At 35.1% G+C, this 9,859-nt stretch overlaps 1 protein-coding gene across 1 annotated transcript; it reads left to right on the top strand.

Moving 5' to 3' along the window:
- Positions 1-4,746: 4,746 nt before the first annotated feature.
- Positions 4,747-9,018, top strand: LOC147277647 (Sphingomyelin synthetase family protein). The gene is made up of 4 exons (XM_086254445.1): positions 4,747-5,187; positions 6,887-7,281; positions 8,078-8,268; positions 8,397-9,018. Exons 1-4 carry the CDS (start codon positions 4,895-4,897, stop codon positions 8,793-8,795), a joined length of 1,278 nt encoding a protein of 425 aa, XP_086110571.1. The 5' UTR covers positions 4,747-4,894; the 3' UTR covers positions 8,796-9,018.
- Positions 9,019-9,859: the final 841 nt, after the last annotated feature.

Here is a 9,859-nt window from a genome sequence, read left to right as displayed (position 1 = left end):
ACACCAAATCACAAACCTATTCTATATAGCATGGCAGACATGAATTGATCAAGGTAAATAATTGGGAGGCATACCTAGGTTAGCAATTCCAACAAGATCTTGGCAGGTTTTGTCGAAAATCCCACCCAAATTATCCTGCAAACATAAATATAAACATTTAATGAAAGACAAGAGATACATGCAAATTTTTATAGAAATTAATTAGACAAACAAGCTGCAAGTTTAAGTATTGTACTAAGAGAATATACTCATATACTCACCTTCAATTCAATCCTCCAAGGTTGAGAAACTAATTTTCCCAAGAAAGTGAAGGAAACCAAGAGATATCCAAGAAACCCAATTGAACCCTGTTGAAAATAAACCAAAATCAATCCAATTATTCACCAATAAAACTTAAAACCCACAGGAGAAAGAGAGAGAAACTGAAAACCAAGAAAACCCCTAATTTCAAGAAGCAAACGAACCTAAGAAAACCCCAAATTTGAAGAAAAACAAAAACTACAAAAAACCCCTAATTTGAAACCCTATTTTCATAAATAAGAAACCCACGAGGAGGAGGTACAGAGAAGGGGAAAGAGTGAAATCGATTGAGGAGGGATTGAGCTTATAATTTCCACACTCGACGATGTAACCCAAGCACGCCACCGACACGAAAGATAGGAGGGAGAATGAGAGCCATCGACACCAACGACTTCCGGCAGTGTCGACATCGGAAGTCTGAGGGAGAATGATCGAGCTGGGTCAGAGAGAAGGATCGAGGTAGGTGAGAGAGAAGGATCGAGCTGCGTGAGTGACTAGGGGAAAAACAAGTCTGAGAGGGAATGTGTCATAACTGGGGGGTTGGGAAACTTGACTAAAATTCTTAAGTGGGGGCACCGTGTTTTTTAATGTGAAATATAGTTATCAGATATGACTTTACATATCAGTTTTTTTAAAAAGTTAATCAAAAGTGTAAAATTAAGATATTGGAAAAAAAATCGTTGATATGTTAATGAATTAAGACATCGTCTAAAAAATCAACCGATATCTAAAACTTTACAATATAAGTTCATATAAAAGCTGATATTAAATAAGTGATGTCTATTAATGTTTTTCTTGTAGTGATAGTGCAAGGAACTAAAATAAATGGAATTAAAGTGCAAGAGACTTAGTTATAAATTAAGGACTAAAGTTGAAAAAACGGTTGGAATTTAAAAAATGATATGTGATATCAAGATTATGGATTCCACACCACCATTTAACAACCTCATTTAATATCTAACAATTAAAAAAATGAATAAAAATGTTTAGTGAAGTGCAAGAGTTACAAAAAATGAATGAAAATGTATTTCTGTCAAGTTCTCTCAGAACAAAAGAAAGCAAGAGTTAAGCATCACATACGTTCATTGTTTCCTTTCAGGGGACCCTATCCAGATTTTTCGCAAATGTTCGGCCACTTTGAAAAACCATCTTAAATCACAATGGACAATCAAAATCCAATGGCTATAATATTTTAGAACAAAAAAATTTGTCATGCTCACACAACTTTCACAAATATTTAATCAAAACAAAGCGCTCTAGAAATCAAACCTGATTGAGCGCTTTAGTAATGCTTATGATGCAAAATAATTGAATTAAAGACTAGTGACTCCACTTGTTTGTCAACTTGTTCCCTTAGATAGTAGGCTAAGATTTTCATAATAAATCTAGGTGTTAGTATAATTCACACTTAGTAAGTTAATTACTTTTTTGTTTGTTAAGTAAATAGAAAATATATTTGAACATTATTATTAATAATAATTCTTAAGTTTTAGGTTTTAATTTGAATTAGGAATTAGAGCCTCCACCTAGATTAATGGTTAATTAAAATGAAATTAAGGCACACTTTACAGATTTCACACGAATTCTTATTTTGGTTGATAAATGACATTTCTGCACATAATTAGAAATTATAATCAAACTAACTAATTACTTGGTAATGATAGTTATAAATACTTTTTTTGATAACTATTTGCTATGAGTGTGTTCTTTCACACGTTTCTTAATAGGTTACATCTCATATGTCACTATAATCACTATATATAGTCAATTTAATATAAAAAACCATTACATGTCTGGTCAACTGGAGATGACCTAAGCTCCCTCTTGTACCATCAAATCAATAGAGGTGTCTTTGGCCTGGTATCTACCGTAACTCTTTGGTCTTAAAAAATGAGGGAGACTTTGTCATTTTGACTATGACACAGAGATATGTTTCTTTATTGGAAGTTATGTTGTTGATGGGTCAGTTAGGACCAACCACAAATTGATGACCGATTAGGCCGAGGTACAATTTGATGGCCGGTTAGGCTGAGGCATAGTTTGGCCAAGATGCAGTTTGGTCGGCTGGTTAGGCCGAGGCACAATTTGCTACGACCTGAGAATGTAAAGGGCCAAACTATGTATCATACCCCAAAGTGGAGTCTGTTACTTTGAGCATATGGCAGCGCCATATTGGTCACCAACCTTGAGATTGGAACCATCCCAAAGCCAATGATGAATGTAAGGCTTAATCAACACAGATAGTCATCTAAAAATCAGAGTTAAATTTTTGCTTTTAACAAAAAAAAAAAATACAACCAGCAAGAGCTTGTTTAAATGGTGAGCTTGTGAGTTTAAAAATGAATTCATGAAATAGAAATAGAGACCCTTGCTTTAAAATTCAGTGAATGAAGCAACACAACAAAAGAGAATTCATTAAACCTTTCTAATTGAAAACCTGTTATAAATTCAATCAATATAATGAGTAATGCGCCATTCTATTCCTTAAAACATCAACCAACAGATTTCTCAACTAAAAAATAAAATAAAGGTAAAATAAGAAAATGAATTGTTACATACTCATCCATGCTAGGATCCTCTTCACTTGAGTAATGAGATGTTGGTGGTGTTGGAACTTCTACACTTGGAGACCTATCTCTTCAGCTGCTCCTTCCTCCTTCAGAACTTGTAAGATCCACCAGGCTAACCATCTTAAATCCTAAGGTTTCCTGCACTTAATTAGTAAACTGTGTAGGGGTGAACATCACTAAAACAACTGATCACTTACTCAACTAATCCAATTCATTTCCAAACACTTCAAAGTAGTTTCAGTTATGAAAGTAAGGCTTTAATAAACATTTTTGCCAAACTGACCAGATTTGCAAGCATAACATTCACAAGGCATCCAAACAATATTAACATGTTCAAACCAAAGTATAACATGTAGAACTTATAACAAGAATGCACATTAACTTTGTTTGAGGTTCTTAGAACAAAACATTGATATAAATCAAACAAAGAGATCATTTCTTGGTCTCGGGTTACCTTAATAGTTTGCATATTTCAACAAATATCGTAATCAACCATTAATCATTTCATGAAACGCAAATGCATGTTTAAAAGTAAAGTACAATGCAATGCGTACCTTTTCTCCATAACAAAGCAAATATGTCAAGATTCAAAAACAATGGACCTGTTCCTAATTTGTAATTTTCATTACCTTTCTTATTCCTATATCTTACTAATAATTAAGTAGATCTAGATAGTTATATGTTCTTCATTGAAAGTAGATAATCATATCTCTTTCCCAAAAATTCAAAATCCTCAAAAGTAGTTTTGGAAAATTCGAATAATTTCCAATAATTATAAAACTTTGGAAAATTCATAGAAGATTCCTTCGAATACTATGAGTGCTAGTACTGTTGGATTCGTGTTGACAAATACTATTTTACTATGGTCATACTTTGACTAAATGACCCTTGTGTGTCATTTAAAAATCCAATACCAAAGAGATAATTTCTAATTTTGATCAAATAAATCACAAATATTCTTTAAAATTCTAAATGTCACCCAAAATTTTAAATGGCTTCAAAATAATAGAGAACACTTTCTAGGTATGACAAGTGGCACGTCACATATGTCTTTATTCTAAGCTATTAAACAGATTCTTAGTCGAAAGGATATTATCCACTAGTAATCCAAAAATCTAAGATAGACCAGCATAGTACTTTGCGTGCTCAATTGAGAAGAGTCGATCTCAGACTATGCAAGTGAGATATACCAAAGCAAGTATACGAGTGCCTATAAGCGTATAAGTGCACTGAACCAGCCCAACAACAACAAATCTTGCATGGGGCTATGCAAATCAAACAAGATCTCTTAAGTTGGAAATAGATCCAAATTAGTCCTTAAATTTGAGACACTAAGATTGCCTTGTGTGCTCGTCGATATAATTTGATGATACCATAGCACCTCTACTTAAGCTTTGACGTGTGTGTCGGACATAGGTATTTTTATGAGATTTTGTCATGTTACATTTATGTACATATAAGTGACACATGGCAGGCAAAAAAAAAAAAAAAAGTCAAATGGAGAAGGCACCTCGCAGTCCCAAACAAAAAAAAAAAGAAAAAAAAAAGGAGAATGCATTTCATTGACAAATAAATTTCTCTTTTAGAATCATGTTTTTATTAATAAATAACTAATCATGATTACACATTTACACTAGTATTTAATGAAGTGACAAGTGGTAACCTAGTATCTTGAAGAAAATAATAAAACTGATTTTTTTTTTTGGATCTGATATATTTTCAACCGTTGGATTATAGTATATGCAAAAGGCAGAAACTGTGCCTTTATTTATGACTAACGAGATAAGGAAAAAATGGAAACCCCAAAAGAAAAGTGGGATGATTTCTGTTCTCATTAATAATCCGCAGTTGGACATAATCATTCTTTATTAGAAAGTATGAAACCCAACAAAAACAAAACAAACAAAGACTTTACCTAATTGGAATGTTCAGAGTCTTGAGACTCCGAAGTCCCAACCTCCAGCTCCCAGTTTCCTTTACCCCCCAAAATATCAAGTCCCTCTTTCACTGCCATCGCCACCAGCATGCGGTGGCTGCCGACGAGCTCCGGCGGGCTGGGAATCGCCGCCATTTCCTACGTGGCGGTTGATTACCTGCGCCACCTGTCGCCCACGTGGCATGGTCGTCTTCAGCCAGCGCTCTGGTCCGTACTCGCTCTCACTGCCATCAGTCGCGTCCCTTTCTACAAGCACTGGTCCTTTGAGTTTCGCTCCATATTTTCCTTTATTGGTTCTCTACTCTTTATGCTCTCAGCTTTTCTCTTTGAAGCTCTCAGTGTTCGCTTTGTCACCGCCGTGCTCGGCCTTGAATGGCACAGGTAATTATTTAATTTTCCTCTTCTTTTCACTTTGCTCTTTGTGTGTTTTGATCTGCATTTTATGCTGATTGAGCTTAACATATAGCGACCCAGATGATATTTATGCTGATTGAGCTTAAAATATAGTGACCCAGATGATGAATCTGTTAGAAATTGGAGTTCTGTACTTGTGTTTTGGGTTTTATTTTCTTAATGTTATGTGGGTCGGTTTGCTTTTGCCTTGGTTTTGGTTGATGTTGTGTGGGTCAAGTTTGATTTGTGTTGTTTCTTGGTATTTGGTTGGGTTTTGAGAATCTGTGAATCATGAGCGGTTTCAGATTTTGTGTCCTGCTATGTTTTTCTTGTGCTAATTGACTGCTTGGATTAGATGTCACCAGCATGTAAAGGATCTCATCTGACTATGTTGGAAAGTAGTTAGATCAGAATTGTTCATTAAATAATCTTATTTGCTAATAATTAGTTAATTAATTACTAGAAAGGAGCTGGATGATTTTTTTGTTTTTTTATTTGGTTTATTTATTCCTTACGAAACTTGAACCTAGTTTCTATCATTCCAATGTCACTTAAGGTAGAGCTCATTGGCAATGGAGCTTCGGTCTCCTTCTCTTTTCAGTTGGTTGACCCATAACTTCAAAGTAACTTTGTAGAATACCATTCAGATATAGTTAGGGTTTCAGCCCATGGCCAAGTAAATCTGTACAGTCTTTACTTAAAATACCTTTAAGGTTTTTCAATTTTTCACAGGAATGTCCTGGGCTATTATCATGAACATGCAATGTCATAATTTTTTTTTTTTTTTTGGGGGGGGGGGGGGGGGGGGGGGGGGAGAATAGGAGAATCCGATGTGGCGTCTTTTAAAGATCCTTTGATGGTCAGTTAGTCAGTTATGGTCATCGTGGATTGGCTCAGCCGATATCAAAAAATCGGGTCGCAGGCCATCCCATGATCAAAATGGATGGCTTAAATCTCTACTTCTGTTTGAGTTGCGAGCTGATGGGCAGGAAAGTATTTATACAAATAAAAATAATTGTGTGGAAATCTAGTATTCAACTTTATTTGTTGAATCAAAATAGTATATAATTACATTAAATAAATAATTAGAATCAAGAAGTTTTGCATTACAACAATATGAATACATTCGAATAATTAATGATTGTGTTCACCTGAAAGACTTTAATTGAGAATGGAAAAATTGAGAAAAATTAGGAGAGAGAGAGAGAGTGACGCATCGTGAAAATTATTTTTTTAATTTTAAGAAAGATTTATTTATTTTAATAATTTTTAATAGGAAGTTTTTGTAATTTTGCGACTTTCTATTTTGGTTATGGTTGGGTCTACTTGTTAACCAATAATTTCCTTTTATTGTTTTCTTTGTTTAATTAGTATATACTTTTCTTGCATTTTAAGTTTCCTAGGATTTATGTTTTCTATATAATCCCAAGCTTAGGGTCGTAATAGTTAACTTTTATTGAGATTATGAAAAAAATTGAGAGTTTTCTCCTCTTTATCCCTATTTTTCTGATAGTTTAATCAATCTATCAGATGATTTGATACAATCTGCTTTCTTGTAGTCATAGCTCACAGGACATCTCTATGAAGACGATACTTTCCACTTCTCATGTTATAGTAGCCATAATTTTTAGCTCAGTATTTGACAATAGGAAAACTGATTGGCTTGTTAATGTTTGACACTTGACAGTAATACATCTCCTCTTCCCGACACTGGCCAGTGGTTGCTTTTGGCACTGAATGAGAAACTTCCTCATGCAATAGTTGAAATATTGAGAGCCCCTATTATTGGACTGCACCATTTCCTCATGTTGTTTATGATGTTGGCTTTTTCCGTACTGTTTGACTCTGTGAAACCTCCTGGTCTTGGACTAGGTGCACGGTACATGTTCACCATGGCTATTGGCCGTCTTCTTCGTGCCATAACTTTTTTATCAACAATTCTGCCATCAGCCCGACCTTGGTGTGCAACTGTTCGGTTCAATGCCCCTTCATACCCTCATCGCTGGGCTCAGAAATATTATGTCCCTTATGCTTCAGATGCTAATGCTATTCGTCAGTTGATACGACAGGATATAGCTTATGGTAAGTACTGCATAATAGGTTGATTTTCCTCGTGTCAATCCCATGTATTGCATTTTCTTAATTGCAACTGTACCTCAAAGAGAACACTTTCTACCTGACCATCTGACACAAATTTGGTATGAGCTGAGCGCTAAATTGTTCTCCTATGTCTAGTTTTCTGGATAATTTTGTTTTATGCAATGGATGCCTTTCTCTGGACATTCATTTTATCAATCCATTGCTGAACATAACAGGGTGGAATTAGCTTGTCTAGATTCATCACATCATCTTAATTTACTTTGGGTCTTGTTGTCGTATGTGGTCTTGTAGTGTAGCTTTAAAATTTGCATTAAATTTTTTGAATTACTATCTAACATACTAAGAAGCCATTAGGTATGGAAGGTTTATGAGAACCTAGATTCAAGATTTCTGATCTTGGCATTCGAGACTAGTCTTTTACAAATTTTAACTTATATTGTAATTTGTACAAATGCTGATGAATATCCCATTGTTTAGAAATTAATGTGGTGTACTGGATATGCTTTATTGCATGAGTTGCATGAGGAAGATGTTTTCCCAACTCTCTCGAATGGATGGGTCTTACTAAAGAAATTGAGAAAAGACATGTTTGTTTGTTTAACACTTTCATGGCTCCCATCTCATGTGAAAGTTGAGACAAAATTTGGATTCTAAAGCATTTTCCCATGTGCACTTAATTTATTCCTCATTTCTATTGCTGCTCCCTTCTATACAGCATGCATATTCCCTTCTTAGGATAAGGTGGTTTATGTTACAACCTTTCTCGTTTTTCCCCCAGCTGATACGGGACGATTAATTGGTGACTTCCGGCCGGATTGGGGTCCAATGAGCTTCTTAATAGATGTCCTACGACCCACCACATCAGAGGGATCATGGTATAATTTGCTGAAGAATGCTGGAGGCGGCTGCAATGACCTCATGTACAGTGGGCACATGTTAGTTGCCGTATTGACAGCTATGGCTTGGACGGTATACCCATTATGTGTTTTAAAATTGCATTACCCCTTCATCTAGTAGACATTTCCACTTGCTTCCTAAAGGGAAAGCTCCTTGTCCTGTCGAGTGTTGACTTCTATGCATCTTATTAATTGTTGCAGGAAGCTTATGGTGGTTTTAGCTCCGGTCTCATATGGTTACTGGTCATGCACTCTGCACAGAGAGAAGTTCGGGAGCGCCACCATTACAGTGTAGACTGTTTTGTGGCCATTTATGTGGGTATCCTCCTTTGGAAGATGACAGGGTTTCTCTGGCCAGCCAAGGATGCATCCAGAAGTAGGAGGATCACAATGCTTGAGAAGATTCAAAGTCGACTAACCCAAGCTGCTAAGGACTACGACATAGATGAAGTGAGAGAACTTCTTAGAGAGGTTGAGTTGGGCAGTCAAGAGAACCAAAATAAAGGGCAAAGCACAGCCATGTGGTTATGTTCTTGTGCTATCGTCATCTCCGCAATCATCATTGTTGTTCTATTCTTAACATTGACAAGCGGCGGATAATTTTCTGCCTTGATTTCCTTCCACGACTTTGGGGGTTAGACATTGTAGTTCCACATGTTGTAAAATTTGGTGAAGAATTGTTTTTGTTGTACGAGGTTGAGGTGTTCTCATAATTTGTAGAGAGAATCCTTTGAAATTTAAGGCATAGAGCTAGTGAATGGACCCAAAAGTGCTCTGATCCTCTATTTGTATTCTCTATGCTGATGTTTTTTTACAGTTGAAATTACATTGTTTTGGATTTTTGTTTAATTCTTTTAATTTAAATTCTTAATTCTTAAAATGATATTGATTTGATCATACAAAATACGAACATAATTGCAACATTAAATATTAATAATGTTGTAAATAACACAATTATGTGGCTGTTCAAAATTTAGAAAACTTTGTGGTTGCTATGTAACTTATAATGATTAGAAACCTCTCCCATCTAAAATTGGGTAAACTTTGGAGTAGTGCCAAAATCTCATCAGTAGTGCCCAAGTAAACTTGGAGTGGGCCCCAAGTAATATGAGTGGCCTCCAAGTATCCATTTGTCTATATATAGGTAAGCTTATGAAGAAATGAAATCATCTCTAATTCTCTATTGTGTTTTCTATATTTTTTAGTAGTTTTATAATATGTTATCAATACGCATGCTTTTGCAATTATTGATGAGAAGATCTTTGTGATAATATCAATACGAGTAAGATAGAATTTCTATTGCTAAAATCTCTTGCACCTACGACCGCTTAAGCTTTCACGTGTCCTACGCATGATCCAACGACCAAGACGCTTGTCGTTTTATCCTTGCTATGTCAACGCTGAGTCACTAAGCGAAACCTCGAAAAGAAATTTCAAATATTATTTGTGACTTTGAAAAGTTCTGAACAATTTTCTATTATATATTTATACTTTAAAATTATTTTGTGACGTAGAGTATTTATTTGGGAAACAAAAAAAATTTTAGAGAATGTCCTCATTTTTATTTTTAGTAAAAAAAAAAAAAAATATTTTTGGGGGGGGCGGGGGGGAGAAGGGTGGGGTAGGATTTTACAAAATTATTTGTTTTAAAATTAAATGTTCTT

Source organism: Dryas octopetala, chromosome 8 (assembly GCF_963921425.1).
Source record: "Dryas octopetala chromosome 8, drDryOcto1.1, whole genome shotgun sequence".
NCBI lineage: Eukaryota > Viridiplantae > Streptophyta > Magnoliopsida > Rosales > Rosaceae > Dryas > Dryas octopetala.
This window is presented reverse-complemented; position numbering and strand designations above follow the sequence as displayed.